Consider the following 19,105-nt stretch of genomic DNA (forward strand, 5'->3'; position numbering starts at 1 on the left):
TACATTGAGCTTCATTGGAACAGTGTAAGAGGCCGAAGACAGAGAGATCAGCGTGGGAGTGGGACAGAGAATTAAAATGGCAAGCGACCATCAGGACAGAGCAGAGGTGTTCAGCAAAGCAATTTCCCAATCTGCGTTTGGTCTCCCCAGTGTAGAGGAGACCACATTGTGAGCAGCGAATACAGTATACTAAATTGAAAGAAGTACAAGTAAACCACTGTTTCACCTGGACGGTGGGAAGGGGAGGTGGAGGGGCAGGTGTTGCATCTCCTGCGCTCGCACGGGACGGTGCCATGAGGAGGAGAACAGGTGTTGGGGGGTGATAGAAGAGTGGACCCGGGTGTTGCGGAGGGAGCTGAAATGGGAGGGGAATGCTGAAAGGGTGGGGGGGGTGATGTGTTTGGTAGTGGGATCACGCTGGAGGTGGCGGAAATGGCAGAGGATGATATGTTGAACGTGGAGGCTGGTGGGGTGAAAGGTGAGGACAAGGGGTATCCTATCATGGTTCTGAGAGGGAGGGGATGGGGTGGGAGCAGAAGTGCAGGAAATAAGATGGATGCGGTTTTACTACAGTGGAGGGGAATCCTCAGTTGTGGAAAAGGAAGACATATCGAAAGCACTGGTGCAGAAGAGATACGACAGAGACGGAGAAACTGGGAGAAGGGAATAGATTCCTTACAGGAAGTGGGGTAGAAGGAAGTGTAATAAAGGTAGCTGTAGGAGTCGGTGGGCTTATAATGGATATTGGTTGACAGCGTGTCCCCAGAAATCCCAGAAATGGAGATAGAGAAGTCGAGGAAGGGAAGAGTCGAGTCGGAGATGGACCATGTGAAGACGAGGGAAGGGTGGAAATTAGAAGCAAAGTTGATGAAATTTTCCAATTCGGGGTAAGAGCAGGAAATAGCACCAATACAGTCATCAACGTACCTGAAAAAGAGATGAGAGAGGGGACCTGAGTAGGTCTGAAACAAGGAATGTTCCACCTATCCCACAAAAAGGCAGGCATAGCTGGGACCCATATGGGTTCCCATAGCGACACCTTTTATTTGGAGGAAGTGAGTGGAGTCAAAGGAGAAGTTGTTCAACGTAAGAACAAGTTCAGCCAGGCGGAGGAGGGTGGTGGTGGATGGGGACTGGTCGGGCCACCGTTCAAGGAAGAAGCGGAAGGCCCACAGGCCGTCCTGATGAGGGATGGAGGTGTAGAGGAACTGGATGTCCATGGTGAAAAGGAGATGGTTAGGGCTGGGCAACTGGAAACTGTTAAAGTGGCGGAGGGCGTCAGAAGAGTCGCGGATGTAGGTCGGAAGAGGCTGGACAAGGGGAGAAAAAAAAGTAGTGATAGGAGGAAATAAGTTCCGTGGGGCAAGAATAGGCTGAAACAATGGGTGTTCCAGGCCAGTCCTGTTAATGGATCTTGACAAGGAGTTAGAAGTTGGCTGTACAGAGTTGGGGGTCTTCAAGGATGGAGGCTGTGGGAAAGAGTCAAATAGTCTGACGAAAGGTCTTTGACCTGAAACATTAACACTGTTTCTTTCTCCACAGATACTGCCTCACTTGCTGAGCTTCTCCAGCATTTTATGTTTTTATTTCAGATTTCCAGCATCCGCAGTATTTTGCTTTTGAAGACTATTTTCTTTTTTGAGTTGACTGAGATGGGTTGAGAGCCACTTAACACCTAATTAACAGATGCAAAGGAGCTGATATCTGTCTTCAAAGTTACATAAGGGGAACCTGCATTATTGATGATGGATTCTGTTGTTTTCAGTTGTATAGCAGCTTAGCAGTTGCTCTCAATTAGAGTAAATTGATACCATACTTAATATATGATTTTTAAAAAGTGGTTTCACAGCAGAGTGGCCAGAGTATTTGTTCTGTGAATCAGACAGAGTTACAGTGCCTTAAATTCCAATCAGAAACTATTTTAACAAAAAACACATGCTCCTAACACAATTAATTCTGATGACATTATATTGTTACTCGTGGACAGACAAAGGGAAACACAGATCTGCATACTTACAACACTGAACTTGCTCCTCGTACATGAAACACAAAGTCAACATACAGGTGCAGCAGGTAATCCAGAAGGCAAACGGAATATTGGCCTTTATTTCTAGGGGGATGGAGTATAAAAGCAGGGAAGTCATGCTACAACCGTACAGGGTGCTGGTGAGACCACACCTGGAGTACTGCGTACAGTTCTGGTGCCCTTATTTAAGGAAGGACATACTTGCAATGGAGGCAGTTCAGAGAAGGTTCACTAGGTTGATTCCGGGTATGGAAGGGTTGTCTTATGAGGAAAGATTGAACAGGTTGTGTCTATACTCATTGAAGTTTAGAAGAATGAGAGGAGATCTTATTGAAACATACAAGATTCTGAGGGGACTCGAATAGGGTAGATGCCGAGAGGATGTTACCCCTCATGGGGGAATCTAAAACTAGGGGGCATAGTCTCAGAATAAGGGGTCGCCCGTTTAAGACAGAAATGAGGAGGAATTTTTTCTCCCAGAGGGTTGTGAATCTTTGGAATTCTTTACCCCAAAAAGCTGTGGAGGCTGAGTCATTGAATACATTCAAGGCTGAGTTGGACAAATTTTTGATCAGCTAGGGAATCAAAGGATATGGGGAAAGGGCGGGAAAGTGGAGTTGAGGTAAAAATCAGATCGGCCATTTGGCTCGAGGGGCCGAATGGCCTACTCCTGTTCCTATCTTTTATGGTCTTATTATGGTCAATTGCAAGCTCCTTAATCTGTAACTGGTCAGGTGAACAGTTCCTTCCCAAACATCTCAGCTGCTACAAACTGGACATCTTCAAAACTAATTATGTTATGATCACGATTTTTAACCCCCCCCCCCCCCCCCAACCGGCAAACAATTTCAGTTATACGACAATGCATTTTAATTGGCTTTAAAGAGATCCAGAGCAAAACAAACTATAGTAAGCTCACATTTTTGTAAATTCCCTCCACCTCAAGTCTTCTTTGCACCCTCTGTGTCACATTGTGCACCATTCTTGGGCAAGACCAAGTGTCAGTGATCTTCTCTCTGTGCTCTAACTACACTTTAACCAGCTGCCTTGTGTTCACAACACAGCCTCTTCCTTTCTCCCCAAACCTTTTTTAAATAAAATTTGTTCATGGGATATGCTGGCAAAGCCGCATTAATTGCACATCCTTCGTTGCCTTAAGAAGGTGGTGGGCCTTGAATTGTTACGCTCTCTGTGGTGATAGTGCTCCCACACAATGGTGTTAGGTAGGGAACTCCAGGATATTACCCCAGCCACAATGAAGGAATGGCCATACATGTTCAAGCCAGCATGGTGTGTGACTTGAGAGAACTTGGAGACGATGGTATTTCCATGACATTGCTCTCCTCCATCATCAGCAGCCTTGAAAAGTTCACAATCTTCTCAAAATATGCTTTATCTTTGTATATGTATAAAACTAAAATGGTTGGCTGGTTTTTATTCTGGGCAGAGTCTAAACCTTGTGCTTTTTAATAAATTGTAGAATATCAGCTGACCCTAATCAGAACGGTTTGTAGTAACCTCTCACAAATACAGACCTAACTGCATTAATACTTAATGCATTTATATAACACCCTTAACATAGCAAAGATGTTCCACGGTGTTTTATAATGGGGGCTGGAGTCAAGCAGGAATGGAGAGAAGTTAAGGGAAATGGCCAAAAGGATGAAGAGGTGTATTTTAAGGAGACTTCGGAAGGCGAGCAGAGACAAAGCAATGTGGATGGGGTTAGGAAGAGAATTTGTGGAAGTAAGATGACCGAAGACCGATTGGGCAGGGTGAATTCATAGTGGACCAGAGGAAGATGGTAGTGGTTGTTGGAGGCCAATCAGCTCAGCCCCAGGACATTACTGCACGAGTTCCTCAGGGCAGTGTCCGAGGCCCAACCATCTTCAGCTGCTTCATCAATGATCTTCCCTCCATCATAAGGTCAGAAATGGGGATGTTCGCTGATGATTGCAGTGTTCAGTTCCATTCGCAACCCTTCAGATAATGAAGCAGTCCGTGCCCGCATGCAGCAAGACCTGGGCAATATCCAGGCTTGGGCTCATAAGTGGCAATTGTAAACAATTTTACAACACCAAGTTATAGTCCAGCAATTTTATTTTAAATTCACAAGCTTTCGGAGGCTTCCTCCTTCGTCAGGTGAACGATGTGAAAATTGTTCACCTGACGAAGGAGGAAGCCTCCGAAAGCTTGTGAATTTAAAATAAAATTGCTGGACTATAACTTGGTGTTGTAAAATTGTTTACAATTGTCAACCCCAGTCCATCACCGGCATCTCCACATCATAAGTGTCAAGTAACATTCGTGCCAGATACGTGCCAGGCAATGACCACCTCCCCTTAACATTCAATGGCATTACTATGTTCCCTATGTTACCATCGCCGAATCCCCCATCAACATCCTGGTGGTCACCATTGACCAGAAACTTAACTGGACCAGCCATATAAATACTGTGGCTACAAGAGCCGGTCAAAGGCTGGGTATTCTGCGGTGAGTGACTCACCTCCTAACTCCCCAAAGCCTTTCCAACATCTACAAAGCACAAGTCAGGAGTGTGATGGAATACTCTCCACTTGCCTGGATGAGTGCAGCTCCAACAACACTCAAGAAGCTTGACACCATCCAGGACAAAGCAGCCCGCTTGATTGGCACCCCATCCACCACCCTAAACGTTCACTCCCTTCACCACCGGTGCACTGTGGCTGCAGTGTGTACCATCCACAGGATGCACTGAAACAACTTGCTAAGGCTTCTTCAACAGCACATCCCAAACCCGCGACCTCTACCACCTAGAAGGACAAGAGCAGCAGGCACATGGGAACAACACCACCTGCACGTTCCCCTCCAAGTCACACACCATCCCGACTTGGAAATGTATCGCCGTTCCTTCATCGTCGCTGGGTCAAAATTCTGGAACTCCCTTCCTAACAGCACTGTGAGAGAACCTTCACCACACAGACTGCAGCGGTTCAAGAAGGCGGCTCACCACCACCTTCTCAAGGACAATTAGAGATGGGCAATAAATGCTGGCCTTGCCAGCGACACCCACATCCCATGAATGAATTTTAAAAAAATTCACAACACTCAGTGAAGAAATATTTCCTTATCTGTAACCCCTAGTTCTAGACTCTCCAGCCAGGGGAAACAGCCTCTCAACATCTACCGTGTCAAGCCCTCTAAGATACATTTCAATAAGATCACCTATTATTCTTCTAAACTCCAGAGAATGTAGGCCCATTCTACTCAATCTCTCCTCATAGGACAACCCTCCCATCCCCGGAATCAATCTAGTGAACTTTCGTTGCATCCCCCTCTAAGGCAAGTAGATCCTTCCTTAGATAAGGAGATCAAAACTGTACACAGCACTCTAGATGTAGTCTCACCAGAGCCCTGTATAATTGCAGCAATCTCCTTAATCTTATACTCCAACCCCCTTGCAATAAAGGCTAACATACCATTTGCCTTCCCAATTCCTTGTACATTAAATGAACATATACCTTTTTTGTAACATGGTGATCAAAAAGCACAAGTAGAGTCTGACCAGCCTTAGCATAACTTCTATAATCTTGTATACCACTGTTCTGGCTATATAGCCAAGCATTGTACTAGCAATTTTTAAAATGACATTACCTCATTCTAAACATTGAAAATAGTCCAACTACCATTACTCACATACTTTCCATGTCTCCTGGTGCTGATTCAATTCCATTTATAAGTTTACATATCTCACATTTCTTTGCAACTTATGCATCTACCCAATCACATAATCTACATGTAAACGGAGATAAACTAAAAGATAAATTGGTGTAGATATTACCTGGACATTTACACAGCTGCTGGCCTGCTATCACACTTTCAACATTGTTACTTCATAAAAAAATTTAAAATTCCAATATACAGAAACACAAAATTTGGGGGGGGGGGGTGGGGGGGGAGATGATGAAGGGGAGGAAATGGGGAAAAGAATTTCAAATGGTCATCATGCAAAATAATAAAGGAAAATACTGCAGGTAACATTTTGTTTTGGGGGAAAAGGAGGCACACACTGAATTAAACCCAAACTGTACTTTGCAATAAAAAATAAAATGAAACAGATTGAAGTGTCGCCCATCACAATACCACAAATTTAGCAAAGGCAGAATAAACCCAAGAACATTCATTGACTGAGAAATTAAAAGGCAACACAACAGGCGCACATGACATTCCGGCTTAAAAAACACGCGCAGTGAAAACTCAGGTCCGGGAATTTTTCAACAGAAGCAGGTTGGAATCGGGCCGCCAGGACCCGGCGGGCACACCGCCGATTACCGCCACCCTCCCTCCCGGTTACATAGGCCGGACAGGGGATCGGGTGATGAAGACACAACCGGGCGGCAGGCTGGGGACCAGAGATGAAGCTGCAGGTTCACCTCTGAACGGGAACCGGGGGGGGGGGGGGGGGGGAGAATGATGAGCCCTGAGCCCTGAGCCCTGAGCCCCGAGCCACTGCAGCACCGCGGCGCTGTCCGCGCGTCCTCCAACCGTTAACCTGCTCCTCCCTGCGAGTACACCTGAGGCTCTATCGCTCCGGTAAATTTAATACCTGCCGCGCCAGCTCGTCTCGCCTACACGCGCCACCTCTCACCGTTACAAGCCGCCGATCTCCATCCCGGCCAGTCACCCGCACCACCGTCAACTCCACCACCACACCTCCGACACGAGGCCTGATTGGTTGAAAGAAGGCGACGAATGGTAAACGGCGATACTCGTTGCCCGGGAAACGCACTCCTCCTCCTGTGGGGTCCCAAGGCGCGGGAGTAGAAATTCTATTGGTCTGCCGGCTGTCGCTAGGGATGCTGTTGTTATGGAAACTGCGCGAGGCCAAACCGGAGGCAAAGATGGCGCCTGTTGCTTTCCCACTGAGGGAAGGTGAGAAAGCGACTGGAGAATCGTGGCGTGAAACTAGCAGCAGCAGCAGCAGCAGTTTAATACTGCGGCAGCCGAGTGACAGGCTTGTGTTTAAATTAAACTAATATTCGTGCTGAGCTCCCCCAAGTGTAGGCCTGTGCCGGGGAGAGGCGGGTTGGGTGAGGGGGAGGGGGGGGAAAGATGAAACGGAGGAAGAAGTAGCGGTGCTCCTCATATATCCCCCTATGGGGGATCCTTAGGCCCTTCCTTCATGGTGGTGATAGGTCACTGCGCTCATGGGCCATCCAGCTGGCCCCAGATACTGCAGTGCCTCGTCTCCCTGGGTTTCATTCCGGTGGCCATTGAAGTTAAATCGCCCTGTCTCCTAGGTGGGATTGAGATCAGTCCTCACGAGGTGGTCTGTAAACAGCATCTCAGTCACTCTTCTGTCGAAAGGTCGTGCACCTGAAACATTAACCCGACTTTCCTCTCCCCACAGATGCTGCCTGAGCCAGAGTGTTTCCAACATGTTCTGCTTCTATTTCAGGTTTCCAACACCTGCGGTATCTTTGCTTTTTGTCTCAGTCACTTTTCCCTCTGTCAGTTCCCACCATGTATGCCTGCTGTTACTTTTCATTCATGTCTTCACATGCACAGTGCACTTGTCTAAGCTTGAGCCCTTCACACAAATCTTGCCAGTCCAATGCACTTGCCCTAACCATTAGAAGCTTCACAGTAACAGTATGAGGTGTCAGCCCTGGCTCAGTGGTAACACTCTCGTCCCGGCGTCAGAAGGTTGTGGGTTCAAACCTCCTCCAGAAACATCAGCTCATAATCTAGGCTGGTACTTCTGTGCGGTGCTGAAGGAGTGCTGCATTGTCGGAGGTGCCACCTTTTGGATGAGATGTTAAACTGAGATCCTGTCTGCCCGCTCAGGTAGATGTAAATGGCACTACTCAAAAAAGAGCAGAGGAGTTCTGTGTCCTGGCTAATATTTATCCTTCAACAACATTACAAAAATAAATGATCTAGTCATGTTTCTCACTGCTGTTTGTGGGACCTTGCTGTGCACACATTGAAGGCCAAAGTGACTTTTGAGTCATGTCAGTCTTGGACGAAGTTTGCAGGTCAGACTGCAGGAGACAGCCAAGTCCCTCGAGTGGCTCCGCGTTGAATTGTAAGCAGTGAAGGCAGATCCCCTCAGTCGTGGCTGTCTATAGACCCGAATTGGTACTTGGGTAAGAGTCAGATGCCTTTGATACACCTGCTTCTACACATTTCTGTGGTGGTCCTCCTGTTCTCGGGGTGCTAGAGATCAAGGAATGGCCAACCTACCAGACTTAATGGTAGGAGGTGATACTGGACAAAATCGAACCAATACTAAAATGCAAACATTAACTGGAAAATCAACAAAAAAAAAAATCTGCATACCAAACAAAACACAATAAAAACAAATTTAAAAAATAAAAAAAAATGTCAGTACACAGCATCCTAAACCAGCTCAATACAACCTTACAAAATTGACTGCTAATGGCCAGGAAGTGAGTTTAAGACAAGCCTTCAACACTGGAATTGCATATCTGGAGCAGTGCATGGAAAATGCAGGGTACAGATGTACTAACTTAATTAACATCGTTCTTACACCCTTAATGGAGCCCTTGTGTGCCTATTGAAAACCCAGCTAGGAAAAAGCAGGCAGCACAACTCCAGTGCACAACAGGTGCAGCACTCCTCTGGATTTCCCAAACCCCTATGACAGTGCACATATGCCATTGGCGCAAAGCAGCGTAAAATGTACTCAAATTCATATCCAATCCCGTACACTACCCTGGAACCCCATTGCTTTCACCCTTAATTAGAAGACTTTGATGTAGAACCTTGTCAAAAGCCTTCTGGTAGTCTAAATGAACTGCGTTGTCGGGAATTCCGCTATCTACTTTATCTGGAGTGTCGTCAAAGTATAGAGGAGATTTTTCCACTTCAGCACATGACAGAAGACGTATTGGATGGAAAATCACAGGCTGTGGCACAGGAGTGCCAGTGAGGTTTGTCTGGTATGATCCTACCATTCTAAACTCTTGCTGGCACTATCCTTTGGACGGGTTCCATTACTCTGCTGGTATAGAAGTGAGGCTGATAGATGTGTAGTTGCCTGGGTCGCATTCATTGTCCTTGATGGTTAGGTGATACCACGGTTTATATATTGTTTCGCCTTTCAGATTCCATTTGAATGGAGTGATTCAACACAAGGTGGAAGAGCAACTACTGACTGAATATTTCAAAATGGCATTTGCACCATCCAAGATCATGAACGGGCCTAAAATGCAGACTAAGATGAGCACATGGACACCCCTGAATCACCAGCCCACCAATGACAAGGCAAGGGAGTGTGATTTCAAATTAACAAGGAGCAATGCTGTTTAATAATTCAAGTTATATAGTCTATATCCAAGTAGAGTTCACTCCCCTTTTTGATGTGTGTTCTGTATAAGAGGATTGTCATGACCAGTAGTGACAGATGTTAGGTAGTTACACTCATGAGGCAATCAGACAACTTATTCTATTTGTTTCACATGTAAAATACAACTGTATGTGGAGGAGGAGCCAGGTCTGAAATCAGGAGTCAGAGGGGAGCCCACAATGATTAAGTTGAAGCAGGGTTACTATTTAAATGTTAGTGTTAGAGGAGTGGAGTGGGACTGCCAAGGTCTAGCTGATAGGAATGTGCTGTTATGACAGAAGTCTGGTTCGTTTCTACAATATAGCCATGCTAACTGACTCAATAACCATAAAACTTAATTCTGTCAGACATTTTAACTAAAAAAATTCCCTATTTTTTTCATGCACCTTTTCAGCGTGAATCCATCCTATTCTTAACCAGTGATTTGAGTTGAATTTGAGAAACAATGCTGCATTTTACCAACTCCCTCGCTGCCATTCGTTTTACACGAGGCTGACTAGTTTTATATGAAGTTAAAACAAAAAGGTTTTCTTGGGCTCTGTTGTGATTGGAACTCGACCCGTGACAAAGTAGCTTTACTGTAACTACCTGCACTGTTGCTCAGTTTATGAGGTACCTTCCCTAATAAAAAACATAGAAAATAGGAGCAGGTGTAGGCCATTCGGCCCTTCGAGCCTGCTTCACCATTCAATATGATTATGGCTGATCCTTTATCTCAATACCATATTCCGGCTCTCTCCCCATACCCCTTGATGCCTTTTGTATTTAGAAATTTATCTAGCTCCTTAAATATATTCAGTGACTTGGCCTCCACAACTTCTATGGTAGAGAATTCCACAGGTTCACCACCCTCTGAGTGAAGAAATTTCTCCTCATCTCAGTCCTAAATGCCCTACCCCGTATCCCGAGACTGTGACCCCTCGTTCTGGACCCCCAAGCCAGGGGAAACATCTTCCCTGCATTCAGTCTGCCTAGCTCTGTCAGAATTTTATGTTTCAATGAGATCCCCTCTCATTCTTCTAAACTCGAGTGAATACAGGCCGAGTCGACCCAATCTCTCCTCATACGACACTCCTGCATCCCAGGAATCAGCCTGGTGAACCTTTGCTGCATTCCCTTAGGTAAGGAGACCAAAACTGCATACACTACTCCAGGTGTGGTCTCACCAAGACCCTGTATAACTGCAGTAAGACATCCTTGCTCCTGTACTCAAATCCTCTTGCAATGAAGGCCAACATATCATATGCCTTCCTAACTGCTTTCTGCACCTGCATGTTTGCTTTCAGTGACTGGTGCACAAGGACATCCAGGTCCCTTTGTACATCAACATTTCCCAATCCAGCACCATTTAAATAATACTCTGCCATTCTGTTTTTCCTTCTGAAGTGAATAACTTCACATTTATCCACATTATACTGCATCTGCCATATATTTGCCCACTCACTCAACTTGTCTAAGTCGCCTTGAAGCCTCTTTGCATCCTACTCACCTAGTTTTTTGTCATCAGCAAACTTGGAAATATTACATTTGGTTCCCTCATCCAAATCATTGATATATATTGTGAATAACTGGGGCCCAAGCACTGATCCCTGCGGTACCCCACTAGTCACCGCCTGCCACCCGGAAAAAGACCCATTTATTCCTACTCTCTGTTTCCTGTCTGTTAACCAATTTTCAATCCATGCCAGTATATTACCACCAATCCCATGTGCTTTAATTTTGCACACTAACCTTTTATGTGGGACTTTATCAAAGGCCTTCTGAAAATCCAAATAAACCACATCCACTGGTTCTCCTTTATCTAGTCTACCAGTTACATCCACAAAAAAAAACTCCAGTAGGTTTGTCAAACATGATTTCCCTTTCATAAATCCATGTTGACTTTGTCTAATCCCGTTGATATTTTCTAAGTGTCTGTTATCACACCCTTTATAATAGACTCTAGCATTTTCCCTACTACTGATGTTAGGCTAACTGGTCTGTAGTTCCCTATTTTCTCTCTCCCTTTTTTTAAATAGTGGGGTTACATTTGCCACCCTCCAATCTGCAGGAACTGTTCCATAATCTATAGAATTTTAGAAGATGACAACTAATGCATCCACTATTTCCATGGCTACCTCTTTTAGTACTCTGGGATGCAGATTATCAGGCCCTGGGGATTTATCTGCCTTCAGTCCCAATAATCTCTCCAGCACTTTTTTTACTAATACTAATTTCCTTTTAATTCCTCCTTCTCACTCGTCCCTTGGTTCCCTAGTATTTCTGGGAAGTTATTTGTGTCCTCTTTCGTGAAGACAGAACCAAAGTATTTGTTTAATTGCTCTGCCATTTCCTTGTTCCCCATTATAAATTCTCCTGTTTCTGACTGTAAGGGACCTACATTTGTCTTCACTAATCTTTTTCTTTTTATATACTTGTAGAAGCTTTTACAGTCCACTTTTATGTTCCTTGCAAGTTTACTCTCATACTCTATTTTTCTCCTCTTTAACTAATCTCTTGGTCCTTTTTTGCTGAATTCTAAACTGCTCCCAATCCTCTTGCTACTTTTTCTGGCAACTTTATATGACTCCTCTTTGGATCTAATACTATCCTTAATTTATTTTGTTAGTCATGGTTGGGCCACTTTTCCTTTTGTGTTTTTGCTCCAGAGAGGAATGTATAATTGTTGCAATTCATGCATTCGTTCCTTAAATGTTAGCCATTGCCTATCCACCATCATGCCTTTTAATGAAGCTTCCCAATCTATCATAGCCAACTCACTCCTCATACCTTCATAGTTTCCTTTGTTTAGATTTAGGACCCTAGTTTCGGATTGGACTACTTCACTTTCCATCTTAATGAAGAATTCTATCATGTTATGGTCACTCTTCCCTAAAGGACCCCGCACAACAAGATTATTAATTAACCCCTTCTCATTGCATAATGCTCTACTGCTGTTTCTGCTGGGTTGATTGCAACTTCAGTTCCTTCTATTGGCACTGATCATCAGGATTGATTTGGACGGCCAGGCTATCTCGGTATGTTCTCCCACACTTCTTGATGCTCATTGCTCACATGGCCATAGATGATGGCCTCCTCCTTCTTTAGGAAGATGGCAACTTTATGGGCCAGAGTATATGATGTAGTTAATCCTGTGCTGGACAGAATCTTGGAGACTCTCGCTGGGTCTGCCTTGGTCATTTACACTCTTGAGAATTGGAGATTCTCTTTCGATTCTAATATACTTTTTTCTCCCTCCAACAGGTCTTTGAAGAAAGAGGAGAATTACTTGGGAAATGGGTAAGAGGGCCATGTATTTGTTTTATAAAAAGCAAGTTTTAACTTCAATCAAACACAAATTAATAGCTTTGTTGATAGGTCAGGAAATCTAACCATTGAGTAACTGAACAGTTCGAACCAGGAAGTCCTTAAGCTGGATCCCCACTCTGCTGAGTTAGTTGATCTCAGTTGGGAGAGGGGGATAGGAGTGTTGCAGTTGCCATCAGAGTCTTGGTTTAGGGAGGAGTAAATCAGCCAGGGTTTACACTTCTGATCAGTATCCAGCGACCCCTGCTGCAGCAACCCTGCCGGAAGTGTGCATGTGTGGCCCGCGGCCCATGGACCAGCTTTGCTGCTGCTCATAGTTAGATAGTCTGTGAACACTCACTGCAAAGGCCAATAGGTGAAGAACAGCCATTTGGGCAAGCTGTCAGTGGGTGACCAGAACCCATAGAACGATCCCCAGAAAACAGTCAACACTTTCGGGATAAGAAAAAGGGAGAAAAAAATAAGGAGGAAAAGAAAAAAAATTAATGTTTATTTTTAAAACTCAGTGAGAAAAGATGGGGCACTGTGTGAGGGTCCTAGGTTTAAATGAGCAACCGGTTTGTCCAAAGGGCCCCACTTCTAACTAGTGGTTAGGTATGGAACCTGCTGTTAACTCTCAAATGATGCAGCACCTTGAAAACTCTAACCTAATCCATGATCATCAATTTAGTTAGCGGGCAGTGAAATCAGAAAGCACTACTTCACACAAAGGGTAATAGAAATCTCGAACTTTCTCCCCCAAAAGGCTGTGGATGTTGGGTCAATTGAAACTTTCAAGACTGAGATCAATAGATTTTTGTTAGGTAAGGGTATTAAGGGATATGGATCAAAGGCAGGTAAATGGAGTTGAGGTACAGATCAGCTGTGATATAATTGAATAGTGGAACAGGCTCGAGGAGCTGAATGACCCACTCCTGTTCCTATGTTCCTATTCCACTAGTGATCTTTTTGACTACATTGTCATCCATGGAGCTCTGGCTTTAGTTGCCCTACCTTTCTCCCTCGTTGGAATGTACCTTGTCTGTACCCGAATCATCTCCTCTTTAAAGGCCGCCCACTGTTCAATTACAGTTTTGCCTGCCAATCTATGATTCCAATTTATCCAGACCAGATCTGTTCTCATCCCACTGAAATTAGCCCTCCTCCAATTGAGTGTTTTTACTTTAGAGTGGTCAGATTCCTTTTCCATAGCTATTCTAAACCTTATGATACTATGATCGCTGCTCCCTAAATTCTCCCCCACTGACACTTGCTCCTCTTGGCCCATCTCATTCCCTAGAACCAAGTCCAGCAATGCCTCCTTCCTCGTTGGGCCAGAAATGTACCGGTCGAGAAAGTTACCCTGAACACATTTCAAAAATTCCTCCCCCTCTTTGCCCCTTATTATTGTTATCCCAGTCTATATTAGGATAGTTGAAATCCCCTGTTATCACTACTCGATAGCTTTTGCATCTCTCTGTAATTTCCCTACAAATTTGCTCCTCTGTATCCTTCCCACTAGTTGGTGGCCTATAGAATACACCCAGTAGTGTAAAGGAACCTCTATTATTTCTTAACTCTCACCAAGTAGATTCTGTCCTTGGCCCCTCCAGGATATCCTCTCTCCAGCACTGCAATATTCTCCTTAATCAATGCTGCCACCGCCCCCCCACCACACCCCTTTCTTTCCTTCCCTATCTCTCCTGAACACCTTGTATCCAGGAACATTTAGTACCCAATCCTGCCCTTTTTTGAGCCAGGTCTCCGTTATTGCCACAACATCGTATTCCCATGCAGCTATTTGCGCCTGCAGCTCTCCAACTTTGTTACCACGCTTCGTGTGTTTACACACATGCACTGTAAACCAATCTTAGACTTTCTTGTACTCTCTCTTGGTCTGACCCCCTCCTAATACCTTATTATTTCTTACTCTCGGGCTATGCTTCTCTCCTGACCCTCAGAGCCTCTTGTTTCCCCTTACCAATGCTACATCCTGGCGCCCATCCCCCTGCCAAATTAGTTTTAAACCCCCCCCCCCCCCCACAACAGCACTAGCGACCCTCCCCGCGAGGACATTCGTCCCAGCTTCGTTGTGGTGCAACCCGTCTGCCCTGTACAGGTTCCACCTCCCCTAGAATTGGTCCCAATGCCCCAGGATTCTAGCCCTCCCTCCTGCACCATCTCGCCAGCCATGCATTCATCTGCTCTATCTTCCTATTTCTATACTCGCTAGCGCGTGACACCGGGAATAATCCGGACTTTACTACCTTTGAGGTCTTCCTTGTTAATCTCTTTCCTAACTCCTTAAACTCTGCCTGCAGGACCTCATCCCATTTCATACCTATGTTGTTGGTACCGCTATGGACCACGACCTCTGGCTGTTCACCCTCCCCCTCCAAAATGTTCTGCAGCCGCTCAGTGATATCCTTGACCCTGGCACCAGGGAGCAACATAGCATCCTGGAATCACATCTGCATCCGCAGAAACGCCTGTCTGCTCCCCCAATTATGGAATTCCCTATCGCTATTGCTCTCCTGACCTTTCTCTCCCTGCCCCCCACCCCGTACATCTGAGCCACCCATGGTGCTATGGTCTGGCTCTGGCTGTGCTCTGCAGAGGAACCCTCTCCCCCACCAGTCACTTGGACAAGTGTGGATTGATTAGGCAAATCTTGTTTAACCAACTTGAGAGAGTTTTTTGATGAGGTAACAGAGAGGGTAGATGAGGGCAATGCAGTTGATGTGGTGTATATGGATTTTCAAAAAGCATTTGATAAAGTGCTTTGGTAGGCTTGCTATTAAGATTGTGGCCCATGGAATAAAGGGGGCAATAGCAACATGGATACAGAATTGGCTAAATGACAGGAAACAGAGAGTAGTGGTGAAGGGTTGTTTCTTGGACTGGAGGGAGGTGTGCAGTGGTGTTCCCCAGGGGTCAGTGCTGGAACTACTGCTTTTTTTGATGTATATTAATGACTTGGACTTGGGAGTACAGGGCACGATTTCAAAATTTGCAGATGACACAAAACTTGGAAGGGTAGTAAACAGTGAGGAGGATAGTGATAGACTTCAAGAGGACATAGACACTCTGGTGGCATGGGCGAACACGTGGCAGATGAAGTTTAATGCGGAAAAGTGCGAGGCGATGCATTTCGGTAGGAAAAATGAGAGGCGATATGTCAATGGGAATCAGGGAAAACTCTCCAGTGGCTGGAGTCATACCTTGCACAAAGATGGTAGTGGTTGTTGGAGGTGGATATGGATTTTCAAAAAGCATTTGATAGTGCTATGGTAGGCTTGCTTTTAAGATTGCGGCCCATGGAATAAAGGGGGCAATAGCAACATTGATACAGAATTGGCTAAATGACAGGAAACAGAGCCCCAGGACATTGCTGCAGGAGTTCCTCAAGGCAGTGTCCTAGGCCCAACTATTTAGCTGCTTCATCAATGACCTTCCCTCCATCATAAGGTCAGAAATGGGGATGTTCGCTGACAATTGCACAGTGTTCAGTTCCATTCGCAACTCGTCAGATAATGAAGCAGTCCGTTCCCGCATGCAGCAAGACCTGGACATTATCCAGGCTTGGGCTGATAAGTGGCGAGTAACATTTGCGCCAGACTACTGCCAAGCAATAACCATCTCCAACAAGAGAGAGTCTATCCACCTCCCCTTGACATTCAATGGCATTACCATCGCCGAATCCCCCATCAATATCCTCAGGGTCACCATTGACCAGAAACTTAACTGGACCAGCCACATAAATACTGTGACTATAAGTGCAGGTCAGAGGCTGGGTATTCTGCGGCGAGTGACTCACCTCCTGATTCCCCAAAGCCTTTCCATCATCTACAAGGCACAAGTCAGGAGTGTGATGGAATACTCTCCACTTGCCTGGATGAGTGCAGCTCCAACAACACTCAAGAAGCTCGACACCATCCAGGACCAAAGCAGCTCGCTTGATTGGCACCCCATCCATCACCCTAAACATTCACTCCCATCACCATTGGCGCACCATGGCTGCAGTGTATACCATCCACAGGATGCACTGCAGCAACTTGCTAAGGCTTCTTCGACAGCACCTCTCAAACCCGCGACCACTACCATCCACAAGGACAAGGACAAGGACAAGGACAAGGGCAGCAGGCACATGGGAACGACACCACCTGTACGTCCCCCTCCAAGTCACACACCATCCCGACTTGGAAATATATCGCCATTCCTTCGTCGTCGCTGGGTCAAAATCCTGGAACTCCCTACCTGACAGCACTGCGGGAGAACCTTCACCACACGGACTGCAGCGGTTCAAGAAGGTGGCTCACCACCACCTTCTCTAGGGCAATTAGGGATGGGCAATAAATGCTGGCCTTGCCAGCGACGCCCACATCCCATGAACGAATAAAAAAAAACTAGAGGGCACAATTCTAAAAGTGGTAGAGGAACAGGGATCTGGTGGTATATGTGCACAAATCGTTGAAGGTGGCAGGGCAGGTTGAGAAAGCGGTTAAAAAAGCAGTCAGGGTCTTGGGCTTTCTAAATAGAGGCATAAAGTACAAAAGCAAGGAAGTCATGATGAACTTTTATAAAATACCAGTTCGGCCACAACTGGAGTATTGTGTCCCGTTCTGGGCACCGCACTTTAGGAAGAACGTGAAGGCCTTAGAAAGGGTGCAGAGGAGATTTACTAGAATGATTCCAGGGAGGAGGGACTTAAATTACGTGGATAGACTGGAGAAGCTGGGATTGTTCTCCTTGGAGCAGAGAAGGTTGAGTGGAGATTTGATAGAGGTGTTTAAAATCATGAAGGGTCTAGACAGCGTAGATAGAGAGAAACTGTGGCGCAAGGGCATAAATTTAAGATGATTAGCAAAAGAATCAAAGATGATATGAGGAAAAACCTTTTTACACAGCGAGTGGTTATGATCTGGAATGCACTGCCCGAGGGGGTGGTGGAGGCAGATTCAATCATGGCCTTCAAAAGGGAACTGGGTAAGTACTTGAAACAAAAAAATGTGCAGGGCTACGAGGATAGGGTGAGGCAGTGGGACTAGCTGGATTGGTCATGCATAGAGCCGGCGGCGACTCGATGGGCCGAATGGCCTCCTTTCGTGTTGTAACCTATGATTCTATGATTACACAGCTTTGGAACTCTGCTCTTGAATGCTTTGGTGATTCATTTCTTATCACTTTGGACAACACTAGAGGCTTTGAACAGGCCTAGCACTGTGCACTTCTAAATAAGCTACCATCATGGCTCCTCATCAAATCAGTGTCCATGGTGTTTTGTTTCCTCTCAAGTCGCTGACTCTGCCATGGCTGATGGCTTTAGCTGTGGTGCTTTGTTCAGTAACTCGGTTTCTCAATTCCCTTTTCTCTCTTCTAAGCTGTTTCTTCTCCATCCGTATAATCTCATCCACTCATCAGCTAATTGTATCCACTCTTTTACTGGTGATTCTGCCTTATGTTCATCACTTCTTTATTTTCTATCTCTCTGTCACAACCTCACTTTTTGTTCTTCATTTTATTGTCCCTTTAAACTTTCCTCTCTAGTTCTTCCTAAACAGCACATTAATCATCATATGTTGGCTTTCCACTCTCAAGTGTTGAAATCAAGACTCGTCATATTGTTTTCTGTTCTAACCCGTTCTTTCCTAGGACTCAGAACTGTAGCTGACTGAACGGTACTGACACATCCTGGAAATTAGGCACACTGCACGTGCTTAGACTGCACAATCGACAGTCAGCTCACAGAGTCAACACAGAGGAAAATTATCAATTCTAAGCCCAGGCTTTTGAGGGAGGCTGTGGCCTTCAGGTAAAAACTTCAATGAAGGCACAAGATGACACAAAAGACAATCCTGTAGATAAATATAATCATGTCACTGTGAAATATGTAATTTAAAAAAAAATTGTTCTAATTAATTACAGCTGTGCCAGCTATGGATCCAGATCCTATATGTGAGCTAAAATATATTATTTCCCCATCTCTGCAGTACCCACTCAACCCATGCGCAACGTCTCCCCAATGTTATTGCCCAATGATTATTCACTTCTCCCAAGTGCCCACGGCCCACCCTCCATACTGTTCATTCAGCCTTTGAATACCCCAATGCTTCCAAATATTCACTAACCTGAAAACACTCCACGTTTTAGACGACTCACTCTCCCTCCCTGCCCCTTCACTTCTGACTCCCGCAATCCTGACTCAGAGGAGGCAATAGCTCCAGCTGTCGGGGAAATTCACATGTGAGATGATTAGTAAGACATTCTCAAAGGATTAACAACAATCCCCTGACTACACATCCATCACAACAGCTCCCCAGCCTTCACGACTACTCCAATCTTCGCACTTCCTGGGAGACAGAACTCCCTGGAAATCCCTAGAGAAACACAAAGAAGTTAGGTGGGGTCAGCAGCACACATTACTGGTGGGAGGAGGCACCACT

General features: G+C 45.4%; 2 protein-coding genes across 4 annotated transcripts in view; one reads left to right on the forward strand and one right to left on the reverse strand.

Annotated features, from left to right (window-relative positions):
- LOC137321659 (frizzled-3) overlaps positions 1–6,771 on the reverse strand; it is a 136,085-nt gene extending 129,314 nt beyond the window's left edge. Inside the window, exon 1 of the mRNA XM_067984157.1 lies at positions 6,654–6,771. The gene's annotated coding sequence lies outside the window, so the exon portion shown is untranslated. The remainder of the gene's footprint in view (positions 1–6,653) is intronic.
- Positions 6,536–19,105, forward strand: part of fbxo16 (F-box protein 16) — a 42,705-nt gene continuing 30,135 nt past the window's right edge. For 2 of the 3 annotated variants that reach the window (XM_067984161.1, XM_067984160.1), the window contains exons 1-3: positions 6,536–6,937; positions 9,136–9,295; positions 12,621–12,656. In XM_067984161.1, coding sequence (XP_067840262.1) covers positions 6,873–6,937; positions 9,136–9,295; positions 12,621–12,656 — 261 coding nt within the window. In that variant the 5' untranslated portion in view covers positions 6,536–6,872. The remainder of the gene's footprint in view (positions 6,938–9,135; positions 9,296–12,620; positions 12,657–19,105) is intronic. The other variant, XM_067984158.1, reaches the window with a different exon arrangement.

This window comes from Heptranchias perlo, chromosome 5 (genome assembly GCF_035084215.1).
Source record: "Heptranchias perlo isolate sHepPer1 chromosome 5, sHepPer1.hap1, whole genome shotgun sequence".
In the NCBI taxonomy this organism is placed as follows: Eukaryota; Metazoa; Chordata; class Chondrichthyes; order Hexanchiformes; family Hexanchidae; genus Heptranchias; species Heptranchias perlo.